Genomic DNA, 13,653 nt, shown 5'->3' on the forward strand with positions numbered 1-13,653 from the left:
AAACTTGAGAAAAAGGAAATTAAGTGACTCGTAAAAGAGAATAATTCTTTATAATGCATTGTTTGTGAAAAATGTTACCTGCCAAAAAGTGTTAAATCATTTCATAAAAGTGAATTGCAAAATTAATATAATAACAAAATTATCGTATGAATGTTAACAAAATCTTTACCATTTTAATGCTTAATTAACAATAAGCAATTTTAATTTCTAATAAAATTCGAATTATTTATAAAGAGAGTTGCTCTTTCAGATTATCAGAAATCAACATTAATGTGATAAACTATTTAATATATCAACGATATATACATGTTTGAATTTCAATATTCACATTTTTAATGCAATCATAAAGTCATGAACAGAGAGCTTTAAACTGGAATGAATCAAAACTGTACGAAATAGCTGGTGTATTTAAGGTATGCAAATTTCCATATTTTAAATCTATCATGCTTATTAGACATAATCGATTATCGTTAGTTAAATAGGCAATCCAAACAGCAAAAGATACTTTAGTTTTCGTTTATAGTTGCTAAGAACCTCTTTTATAAAGCGAAGCGTTTAGTTTATGTTTTTTTTTATTCTGACTTATTTTTAATCAAGTAATAATTGTAAATAATAGAATTTCGTTATAAATTTTTAGTTTAATAAACGCAAAATAAATATCCATATTAGTTAATCCAATCAACTTAAAGATAATTAAAATTTTTAATTTAACCGTCTTCGAAATTGAGACAGTGAAAGCTTATAAATTTATTAGCTATTTAAAATCAACTTTCTACACCATGATTAATCAAATTAGAATGTAGTATCTTTTATTGCAGAAATTTTTGCCTATACCAAATTTCCTACTCGTAGAGTGGTGTGTTGAAATTTTTATAGACATTATGAAAAGCAAGGTGTCATGCTTAAATTTTGTTCAGCAAGAATCGCTTCAAAAATTATGCAATTTCAATTCCTCTTTGAGCAATGCATAGTTTTGGGAAAATTACAGTAAATAAATAGGATGATATATTAGCTGCACAGAAAATTAAAAAAATATCTCTTTTTTAAACACGAATATTGTTGTTTTTTTAACAACAAGATTTTCAAAATCATAACTAATATATCAAGACCTTAGAGTGCATAATTTAGCTAGTTTGATTGCATATAAAAGAACAAACAAACAAAAAGAAATAAAATTGCTTTCAACTAGACAATTAATATTCAAAAACTAATAAAACATACTTTATATCGGAGCCCTTAGAGACTTTAAATTTGCAATTCTACATCTAAAATTAGCAACTTTAAAAAAAACAGTTACATTTCTAAAAATGAGTTGTTCGACGATTCACGAAAGAATGCTTTAAATTTAATGAAAGGATTCTTTATGGCTATATTCGGAGATGTCGATAATTTGAATAATTTCCTTTAAATTAAACAACTGCAAGATTAAAGTAGTTTTAAACGCATAAGAAAAAAAACATTTATGTTAAAAAATTTTTTGAAATAACTATAAATGTAATGTACTCGTATTCTGTTTCTCAAATAAATGCATTCCTTCACATTCCAAACTGCCATCAATTTTTAATGAGAACAAAGTTGTTTCATTTATCATTGTGAAATAAGTACTTAAGTCTTAAAATAGAAAATTACAGAACAGAGTCCTTATTCATGGCTGCAATCTAGTATAAGGTAAGCAACGATTTATCATCCTTGCTTCATTCATTAACAGTGGTTTACTACTTACGCCTGCAGTCCATTTGCACAGTTGCTTCATCATTTCGATCGGCCTGGGACCCTGAAGGTAAAAGCAGACGGTAAACAGTAAACTTGAAGGCGAATCTATTGTAAATTCCTGATGATTTAAAAGCTTAAATTCCTAATTATCTTGGTTCATCTCCCGTGAAGAGCTCTCTGGGGTTGCAGATTTTATGAATGCATTAAAACGTGAGAATTAATTGCATAACGATCTCTGATAAAGTTTTTTTTCATATAGTATGAACATTTTTTTTTAGTATTAATAAAAATAGACTTTCAAGGATTAAGAAAATAGAAAAACAGGTTTCAAATATGATCAATAATTAATTTCCAGCTTCGTTACAATATTAATTTTTTTTTAAATTTGTAACACTCATAAATATAACGAATATGTTGTTTCAAGGAATTTATATAGGCTTCGAATAAAGATTAATTTATATAAATCGATAACAACTTTTTTTCATTAATTTTAACTAACGTTAATTAATGAATAAAAATATTATTTAATTAAATTTTTTATGGTGCAGATAATATTTTAACAATGCTCTTATAATTTTTAACTGAAATTTTTCTATTTATCTTTTAGAATGATGAAAAAAAAATCCAAATTATTTCGTTTTTGGAATGCATATATAAAAAGGGCCAAATAAATATTTGCATGCATTTTATATGTACATCCCTGATTGTTGAGGGTATTTCCTACATAATTTTTTTCTTTAAACTTTCTTAACTCAATTTACTCAAACTCCGTTATTATAACGATCATAATTTTTACTGACAACATAGCATTTAGAATTCCATTAAATATAACAATTCTTATATAAATACATCATCTTTCCCCAAATTTTTGAGGATATATAATAATAATTTTACTCGGTGCAAGGAACAATATTTCAGGACCGTAAAAGTGATAAGATTTAGACACTATAAAAATAAATAAATAAAAGCTTGAAATCTAAAAATTTAGATTTAACATAAATAATTACTTATTATCAGATTTTGTACGTAAACAAGTGTAATATTTATAAATCTTTATAGCGAAAATAAAAATTTCTTACAATACACCATTAAAATCAAACCCAAATATAAACAGTCTTGCACGAAGAGATAAACACAGTTCACTATGCTACACTCTAGGTAACCAAAGAAAAAAAAATCGAAGAAAATAATTGTTTGGTTAACATATTTTAAAATTTTACATATTCACATCATAACATTGATACATTAATTCCCAAAGACCTTTTAATCTAATATCAAGAATGAATTATATTGATGATCAAAGATAAATACAATTTTTAGATACTATACAAATGATGAGAGATAATAATCCATAAATCAAATTGAATATATATTACATAACATTCAAAAGCAAACTACTAAATTTATATTATACCATGTTTTTCCAAAAATAAGACATAATCAAAAAATGAACTCAAATATTTTTTTCTAGATGTTCGAAATTTAAGAAATTTTCTGAAAGTAATTTCTAGACAAAATTATTATCTATGTAGGCATCATAATTATCATCGAATGGCCAAACGATGTAATAATATAACACAAGTGCACTGATAAATAAAGCAAATGGCTTCAATATTCAATGGATTTAAATGGAATAATAAAAAATATTCGAAAAGTCATAGCATTATGTTCATGGAAACCTTACAAATATTTGTAAAAAAAAATGATTAGATACACTGAGTTTCGAATGTTTAATATTTTCCGACAACGCCTACTATTAACACTGGTTTTAATATTTTGTTCTATAGCTTTTTTTCTGTGCACCAGTATTCAATAGATGGCACTTGATGTAACTTGCCGTGGATTGAAGGATGGAATTTCAATCAATGTTTGTGCCCTGCAATCTCCAAATTTAAATTCCTTAGATACTTTTAATAAATACTTAGTCGGAAATCCGGAAGAGAATAAATGTAAACTGTAAATGAAAAAAAATGAAAAATAGAAATAAAAAAATAAGACTTTCTTTGAAAATAAACCCTAATTAATTTAATATAGCAAAAGTCAATATAATATCGTATCTTATTTTTAGGGAAACATGGTAATATTAATAATTGATGAAAATGAAAAGCAGAATCTTAGCTAGAAAAATTCATAGGTTTATGTTATCACAAAATATTATTTAATAATTGTAAGATATAAAAAAACACTAGAAAAGATGGAAATAATACATTTGTTGGTTTCTTGAAAACCTAAATTTCAAACATTGATAGCTTTATACTCAGAAAACATTATGATTCCATTACTTCTTTTATGTTTTTTTCGCATGCATACCGTCCTTCATACGTATTATTTAATTTCAAAACTACTCTGATTGATAAATCTTTACATTTTTCATTCTTTCACACAAATAAAAATCACACAAGTTTGAAAAAAATAAACTGGAAATATCATTATGAATACCAGAATGAATTTTACATTGAATAAATAACAATTAATTCGTAAAAAATAATTTCAATAATAGTACAAATATAATAAAATTATTATCTAAATACTGTTTAGAAACTCACGTAGTAAAAAAACCAACATTATTCAAAAAATATTTTACATTTAATAAATCTTATTTAAATTATAAACGAAAGAAAAAGAAAACGTTTGCATAACATATAAAATCACACAATACACAAGTAATTTGCTTAGTTATACATCATTATGAAACTTTATTATTAAATTTATGAAATAAAAATAAATACTCAAAGCTGTTATTTATTGCAAATAAATTTAAGACTGAAAAAGAGTTTTTAATGCAGAACACACGTGCATTTTGGACGGAATGCAATTCCAAGTGTAATATGGACGGAATAAAGCAAATTATTGTAAAGTTTGGACGCCAGAAGATAAAAAATACTACACAGAGATGGCTAGTTTGTAAATAGAGAGTTTGTAATATATAATGTCTACTAAAGTGATGCACGTGTAATATGAAATTACTTTCATTTATTTTTTCTATGGAATTATTTTCTCATTTCGCTGGATACAGGGCAATTAAAAAAAGAAGGAACTGATTTAATATATTTATTTCTAATGAGCTGCAATAGAGAGAAACACACACTATACATCAGCAGATAGTAGAAAGTACAAAATTTTATATACTCGGATAATCCCAGGAAAAACGGCTATTTTTCTTGTTTCGAGACTATGGCGATGCCTCAGAAAAAATCGTTTTATGTGTTGTCATGTGCAAAGAGTGGATCCATTTTTATGTTGCAGCTTCCATTTCTGCATTTGTTGGAGCAGGTAATTTCAACAAAGAGCCGTCTCATTATATACCGATTACTGTTGGCAAAACTCTCAAAAGGGGGTGCCTCAAAAAGGAGAATGAGAAATTTCCGGTATTGTGGTTGGTTCTCACCACCTCGTAGGTGCAGAAAGGGTGGGAGTTGGCTACCTCCCATCGATGACGGGACGTACTTCCCACGGGAAATGTTGTACCATGACCAGTGATAGCCCTTAAGACTCAACCACAGTTCTCGCCAGTGTTGCTGTTGCGGTGGTCTGGTCATTCATTTTTTTCCGTGTGCCTTAGGATGGGGCGGAGCAGTCAGTTTATGATTACTATTGGTAAAAGAAATTAGAGGATTACATATGCAAATAGAAAAGCACTGGTCGTCTTCGCACATCAGATGAAAATGTTGAGCATATTCCTAACTGCTTTCAAACGTATTCTTCAAGGTCCACGACTTCGAATTGCTATAGTAATGAGTTCAATAACATAAGATCTATTATTTCACGTATGGCAAGAAATGAACTTCCGATTCGACATTTACCGCATAACAAATGGAATTCATGACAAATACATCAAAGAAAATTTTGAACTGTCTTCTATCCAATGATTATCGTATGTGTCGCCATCTATTGTCGTTCATTAGAGATAAAAAATCTGTTCTTTCCTTTCAGGCAACCTGTACTGATATCTGTGTTAATCCATTATTATTATATTAAAGTATTCTCTATGTTTATAAAAAGAAATCAAGATAGTAAATCAATATTATATTTAGAACCAAAATCGATATTATCTATATCATAATGTTGATGTTATCAAAACATTCGTATCTCTACTAATCTAAGTGGAGTACTTTTCCTGTGGCTCTAAGCATTAAAAAGAGAGAGAAAACGTAGCTAGCTATGAGTGAATGATATAGTAAACGAGGATATGATATATCGGGCTTTCCCGGTATTTCATTATAACAAATTAGCGCATATCCATCTTTGGCACTATTTAGGAGATTTTAAATGCGTCGCTGCGGACAAATCACGCTTTCTTTTTATTAAAAGTTTGCGACAAAATGTTTGAAAGGCTTCCTCCTAATTTTCTAGTGGGTGCACTAAAGTATAAATGAATTTGCACTCATGCTGACGAGTGAGGACTATTCTCGAAAGAAGAGTAAAAAAATTATCCGTATATCTGACATCACGATCACATACTATGTCTCTAAGCCAATCTTAAGTATAGACTATTATAGAAGTGCATTAGTTAATAGAATGTTTTAAAGAAGAAATTTATTAGATTTATACCTACATTATATAGTGCTCTATGTAAAGACTGTTGTTTTCTTGAGAGAGTCTGAATTTGTGTTGTATATTTCTTAAGAAATTTATTGTCTTGTATCTACATTAAGTAAGGCATTCAAAATTTATCTTTCGTTTATTGGGTTATATTTTAATTTTATTTGTATCCGGCAGTTCAACTGTATTTGAACTGTATGCATTCTTTCACCTACATCTTACGTTGGAGCTAAATAAGAAGAAAATTTGATTTTTTTCCCCATTGTATTATAAAATAACACTACTAGAGTCGAATACATCATGTGTATATGTTTTAATCTTTGGAAATAAATTCTTAGAAAGAAAGGGCGTTTTAAGAAGAGTTTTAAATAAGGAAAAGGATTTGAAATTCTTTCTTTATTTATTTTCGCTTTCTATTTAGGAATCGGAATAAAGGGTGTCCCAAAATTAACGCAAGATTTGAATTTGCCACCATTCGTGCAGTAAAGAGTTGGCAATCCTATTAAAGAAACATCTGACAGCTGATCGTTTAGGGTTAGTAAAAATGGAATTATCCATGACCATTTTGCATGACCACTAAATGAGGCTAAATTTCGTCAATGAAACGTCGAATTTCCTCCTTCAATGCACGCGTACTTGTGGGCTTGTTAGCATAGACCTTTGACTTCAAATAACTCCATAAAAAGAAATCCAATGGTGTTAAATCACACGATCTAGGGGGACAATTCCCAAATTTTCGAAATGTGATCGCAATTTCATTATTTTTAAAATATTGTTCAACAATGTAAGTACACTGTTCTATCATGTAACGCTGCATTTTTGCTAACCCTAATATATCAGCAGTCAAATGTTTTTTAATAGGTTGCCAACTATTTACTGCACGAATATTGGCAAATTCAAATCTTGCGTTAATTTTGGCACACCCTTTATATCGTAATCGTAACTGTAATCATATAATGACAATTATCAAGTTGTGACAAACATAAGACAGTCTTCTTATTATTATTAATAAGAATCAACATTTTAAAAATAAATATTAAATTTATTAAAATCTACCTATTTATAATTTGTATTGAACTGTGCATTATTTTATGAATGAAAAAAATACTACGTATTTTTGTAAAGAATAAAATTTCATTCACTCATTCTCTCTCTTTCATACATTATCATTTTTGAGTCTAACGAAGAAAAATGACGATTACTTCTTTCATATTCTGTGCGGATACAAATATAATTAAAATAATAGTCTATTCAAATGCTCAGTGCAAGATAAGATTTTTAAACAAGAATAGCTAATAAATATTTACAATTTTTTATATCTCATATTAAAAAGAATTATTTTTAAAAATCTGAATACTAATTTAAATTGCAAATATTTACAATTAGATCAGCTTGGTCCCAACCAAGCAATTGCTAACACAGCATTCAATATTATATCTTTTTCGAGCAAGTTGCATTTAAGAATTTACATGTACCATACATGGTCCCTTTCAAAAGCAATGTATAATTTGCTGCACTTAGATTTGATATTGGAAAAGTTAAACAAAATGTGGAGATGTGAAAATAATTATTATTCTTAGCATATCACACACATATATATACTATAATAAATAACAGTTAAATTAGCACATATAACTAAAAATAGCCATTTTTTTATTGAAAAAAATTGAAATACCAGAGAGAAGACTTACATTCAAAAGGCACATTTAATTTCATAGAAAGCATTTAATGCTTGCTTCTGTAGTTTCTAGACACATAATTTGAATGAAATAAAACTAACCACACTTATAAAATTGCATAGAGAAAACACACACACAATTATTTTACTCCCTTTTCCCTACACATGTACTGGTTATGATTTTTATTGCTTATTGAAGGTACATAATTCGCTGTCATGCGTCTTGTAGTCTGACTTATTAAAAAAAATTCAGATTTTACAAAAGCTAATATGAAATCAATGTTATAAGGACCCATACTGATTTCTCACTGAAATTAAAAGTTGTATATATAAGGAACTTATAAGGTTTGTTCATTTGATTTACTAAAATAGTAAAGCTAATTTTTGAATAGATCTTAATACTTTTCTAAAATTCATAATTGGTTTAAACCTAGTAAAATATTAATATACCTAATTTTCTTATTCATAATTTATATAAATAAAGGGAACTGCAATTAATACTGTTTTCAAATGATTAATTTGGCATTGAAAGACTGATAATAGAAAAAGAAACAAAGATGAGAACCATTCTATGAAACTGGCTCATAATTAAAAGCATTTTATGGAGTTTAATGCAATGCTTAAATTAGTTGAATATTGAATTCTTTTTATTATTTCATCTATTGGAAAAAGAACTTTGTCACTACAAAATTTAAAATTTTTACTGAAATAAAGATAAATTAAAACTAAAAATCTGATGATTTTTATTACAAAAAAAACTATTTGATATTTTAGTTTAATAAAGCTATAATCGGAAGAACTGTAAAAAAAAAGAAAAAAGAGAGAGAGAGATTTTTTTCAAATACTTATCTATATCTACATGTAATACAATTTCTTTCACAAATAAAATTTCAATTTGAAAAAAATCGCAATTAAAGTAAGTTGTGCGATATATATCTATGAATATTATAACGATTTTTTATAATTTAAAATACTTAAAATGAATTACATTTGCTAATTTCATGATAAATTTAAATATACTTAAAATAAAGATCTAAATAACCCTAAAGTTATCCCTCCCATTCTTTAAAATTTAATAAATCTCTATAACTGGCTTATAAACAGGTAACTAGGAGTATAACAACATACCTATCCGATTGCTTTTGTTTGAAGTCCATTATTATTATAAAATACAAGAACTAATGTAATTGTGCATCATTAACATAGTAATAAAATATAATATTAGAGAAATTAAATTCAGCAACAATTTTCATCTATGAACATCAATTTCGCGTTAATTTATCACGTTTTGTTATATTATTTCTAAAATAATCTGTCAATATCTGTAATTCCTTTTTAAGACAATATCTTTCTCTCATATATTTATTTTGTTCTTTTCTGTTATATATTTATTTTGTTCCTTTAGTTATACATTTATTTTATTCCCTTACATTTCATCATTTATTTTGTTCCATTCCAATTCTATATTTATTTTGTTCCATTCTAAACTTGAATTTTCTTGAATATATCTGAGTTCAGAATACAAAATCAATCTATTGAAATTAGAAACTAGTATGGGATATTCAGACAATTTTCAAAAAAATGGCTCTCAGAATTTTTTTTTCGCTTTCTTTCAAGCGAAATGTAACACTTCAGCTTTTAAAAGTTTTAGTATAATTAGTTGTTAGGTTTTTAAACTTTGATGAATTTTTTTAAAAATTTTCTAGTCATTTATAAATGTGTTTTTAGAACTCTACAATTGTTTGTGAATTGATAAACCAACAAATTCACTATTGTTTTGAATATAAAAAAGAAACACTTTGCATTCCTGTGTCTATTCAAAACATTATTAAACTGACTGAATAATACCATTATTTAAAACTGACCGTTTTACAAGAGTTTAATCATTGTTCTAATTTTATTGGCTTCGAGTGTACATTAATATTCAAACCAATATTTGTCAATTGAGATATTTTATATCATGTCAAATCTCGTTGATAAGCGGGTTTCAATTTCTTTCTTTTTTTTTTTTTTTTAATTTTCAGCCTTTTTATTTAAGAGTAGTTTTATGATTCCTGCAAATATATAAATATTCCGAATTCGATAGTGTCTTTAAAAAATTAAAAAGGAATAAAATTAATTAAAAAATTTTACTCCATTATCAAATTAAATTATAAAATCACAAAATAATCAAACTTGTAATTGAAACAGTAAAGTTTTTCTTATTAAAATCGAAATTCAGAAACTGATGAGGAATTAATTAATTACAAGTACCAGCATAATTATAACTTCCAACAAAAGCAATCGGTAAGTCCATTTACTTATATCACAGATCTCTCTCGATAGTAGAAATTTTGCCTGCTCTGCTCTGTTTCCGTCATCCCTGAACCTAGTTTAAAGTTCAAGCAGCTTTCAAGGAAGAAACTGTCTCTGATTGTTTATAACAATAGTGGAGCCAAACGTGTTACGCAAACAATGGACTGTGCACATAGCTCAAGCCTCATCTTATCCAATATCCAAGGCTACGTAATCCTGCTCCAGAACTGAAGTGGATCATAAACTGGCTGCCACTATATCATGTTCTTTTTTCGAAACTGTAAGGTACAAGAATCCATTAATTTAAATGAAACAAGTAGTAAAACATTTCATGAAAAATATATAAATATACTAAAAAGTATTATCTCTTTCCAAATTTGAAGGATATAAATTATTGTATCCGGTTTTATGGTATTAGTTAATTCTCAAATTTAGTTTTTATATATATCAGGCAGGATTTCAAAAAATGTGACTGCAAATCTAAGTGTATCACATATAGGTGTGCTTGTCGTAAAAACCAACTTTTATGTAATTCAAAGTGTCTCCAATCTTTAGATTGCATTAATAAGTAAGCATAATTGTTCCAGCAAATATCTTATTTTCACTTTAATGAATACCTAGTAGGTAATGTGCAGATTATCTAGGTAATTCGCAGATTGCATAGGTAATCTGAGAAATAAAACAATTTTCCGCAACTTTGACGGATCGCCTTTGTTAATGTGTAGATTATCTAGCTAATCTGCAGATTAACTGATTTCTGCACTTTAGCGGTAACATATATATCCTAGATGAGAAAGTTAAATAAAATTTGTTTTCTTAAATTCTTGATCTCAGTTTGTACTTCTAGTAATGGCATTCATGGCATATGCCTTGTCTGTCCACCCTATATGCATCACTGAATTGAAAGGAGAATAGACAGCATTCTTGTACTTGGCGATTTCGTAACAATTAATCCAATCGGTTAAAGGATATGTGCCTCATCTGTACTTTTTAATAAAAATTTGCAATAATTCATAAATTTCAAATTTTATGTCAAATATCCCATACATTTATTTACAGACAGTTTTTATGTCAATAATGCATTCTGCTATTATTTGAAAATTTTATGGAATCTCTATTGTATAGATAAAAAATTCTGCTTTTAGGTATTCATTATTTACAACAGCTTTATGTTCTTATTTTGTAACTATGTATACAGGATTTGAATTCGTTCTGTACGATAAATTGTTTAGGCCAAAGACTCTTAAACGGAATATAATATCTTTTCATTGCCTACAGCTTGGAAACAACAGAATTATTGTTCTGTTTATGGCTAAAGCTTAGGAAAGATATAATTCTATTTTTTTATGAGTAACGAAGATGCAAAAGTTTCACTTACTGCTGATTCCAACAAAAGTTATTCCCCACATGATGCTCCACACCCAGCCAACAACAATGAGTGCAGTGAGCAATTGCAGGAATGAAGCGAGGACATTGTATAAAAACGCTGTACACCTATCTTCGTATTCCGTAGGACAACCACACAGCACTGTTAGTCCAGCTAAGAAAGTTCCTGGAAACAGAAGAAAAAAACTCATTGTAGACAGACCGCATATGTTTTTATATGTGTTCTGTCAAAAAAGTTTTAATTTTCAAGTTGCTCCGAAATTTCCTTTTTTAGAATACCTGTCGTCTTCCTCATCTCTTTATTACGTCATAAATTTGTTTAAAAATTTATGAATATTTGAAATGAAGATATGTTTATTTGATACTGTGTCATTCGTAAGAAGGATAACATTGATTAATTTCACATATTTTTAAGATTTTAGTTTAAATAGCCTTAAATTCTTGTGATATGTACAACTATGCAAAGAACACTGAAATATTTAATAAAAAATCTCTACATAGTATAAAATGAAGTCTCCAGAAAGCGTCTGTATGTTTGAAAGAGAAAAACTCGAGAAATACATAACTGATATTGCAGATATTTTCACCACTTTGTAGGGCATTTATTGGGGAATGTTTTAGTATACTAAAGCCATATCAAAATAGAGAAAGGCGTTTTGTAATTGTGATTTTAATTATTTTCCTTCTACGATTCCCGCATGCATAAAACAGCAATATTTGTGTTTTGCACTTACCCGCACATGTGCGAAAACCTCAAATTGCGCATGCGCAAATAGCAAGAGCTGTGGTATGCATATGCGATACATTTCTTTACATTTATTTTACTATGTAAAGAAAAGTTATTGATTTTAAACAGCGATTCAAAACTCATTATACCCCCAAACAAAAAGAAATCCAACCCCTTGGCCGGAGCACATTAAATGCCAAAACACTTCGTTTGTTTCGTGGTTTGGTTAGCGAATATTAAAGAAAGAATGTCCAAACTTAGGGACGAAGAGTTTCATGTTGAACGAAGTAACTGTATTTCTTTAAATAGTGCTGCAATTGAATTACAGAGACAGAATGGATCAGACTTAGTTTGAAGCTAATTTTTCCTTTTGGATGTTATGCCACGAGAAATGCTGTGGGGATACTGCTAGTTAGATATAAATTTGATTTATGTACGCCAAACTATTCGGAAATTAAAATATCATACCAACATTAAAACAATTTGATGAACTAAAATCAATGCTTTACAAAGCGCATCATAGAAAATATTTAAATGAATAAGAAAAAGTATGAAGCGTTTTTTACTTTTCTGTATAGACTACACGTTTTGGAGTAGTACCCAATATTTGGAATCTAACCACAGACTAACATAGTTCAAAAATTGGAACAGATTTATTACAGAGCAGATCTTACAGAACAGAACAGTAAAGCAAACATGGCTTTATTCTTACAACTAGTTACCTTTTTTTAAAATTGCTCACAGAAAAAAAGAGAGAAAGACAATATTCCCACTGACAAATTTTTTTCTCATATAAATTTTGCCGCAAATCTACAGTTTTGTAGTACAGAAAACAGTACAAAATTTCAGTGATTTTCCACATTTCTTTATTGAATTAGCGTTTTCACATTTTCAATGAAACAACGTCCCACATTCATGCACTCATTACAATTACAATCACTAAAAATTTGCATAGGCCTCAGATGACATATGAGCCGTTTATTTTGAAAGTGGGGCAAGTCCATTTTTGAAAAAAAATGGGGATAATGGTAGTTATAGATAAAACTTGTTATAATTTTTTTATGAGTAAAAATATTTAGATACTAGTATTTTGGAGATGGAAGTTTTAGCTCTTAACAGTATTGAAAATCTGTTTATTTTGAAAGTGATGCAAGTCTATCTTAGATTGAAATCATATTTGACCGAATATATTACGGCAAAATTTAGTTCCGGTTGCTGTATGGAGAAGCAAATGTGGCCGTTTGACATCATGTCTGAAATCTAGAATGTGTCCATTTATCTATTTTTGATATTGAAAATCGGTGATTGTACA

At 28.1% G+C, this 13,653-nt stretch overlaps 1 protein-coding gene across 1 annotated transcript in view; it reads right to left on the reverse strand.

Moving 5' to 3' along the window:
- Positions 1-10,190: 10,190 nt before the first annotated feature.
- Positions 10,191-13,653, reverse strand: part of LOC129976545 (protein stum homolog) — a 73,628-nt gene continuing 70,165 nt past the window's right edge. The window contains exons 2-3 of the mRNA XM_056090173.1: positions 11,607-11,780; positions 10,191-10,506 (exon numbers count right to left, since the gene is read on the reverse strand). Of these exons, the coding sequence (XP_055946148.1) occupies positions 10,466-10,506; positions 11,607-11,780 (215 nt within the window). The 3' untranslated portion in view covers positions 10,191-10,465. The remainder of the gene's footprint in view (positions 10,507-11,606; positions 11,781-13,653) is intronic.

The sequence above is a fragment of the Argiope bruennichi genome, chromosome 1 (assembly GCF_947563725.1).
Source record: "Argiope bruennichi chromosome 1, qqArgBrue1.1, whole genome shotgun sequence".
NCBI classification, from domain to species: domain Eukaryota; kingdom Metazoa; phylum Arthropoda; class Arachnida; order Araneae; family Araneidae; genus Argiope; species Argiope bruennichi.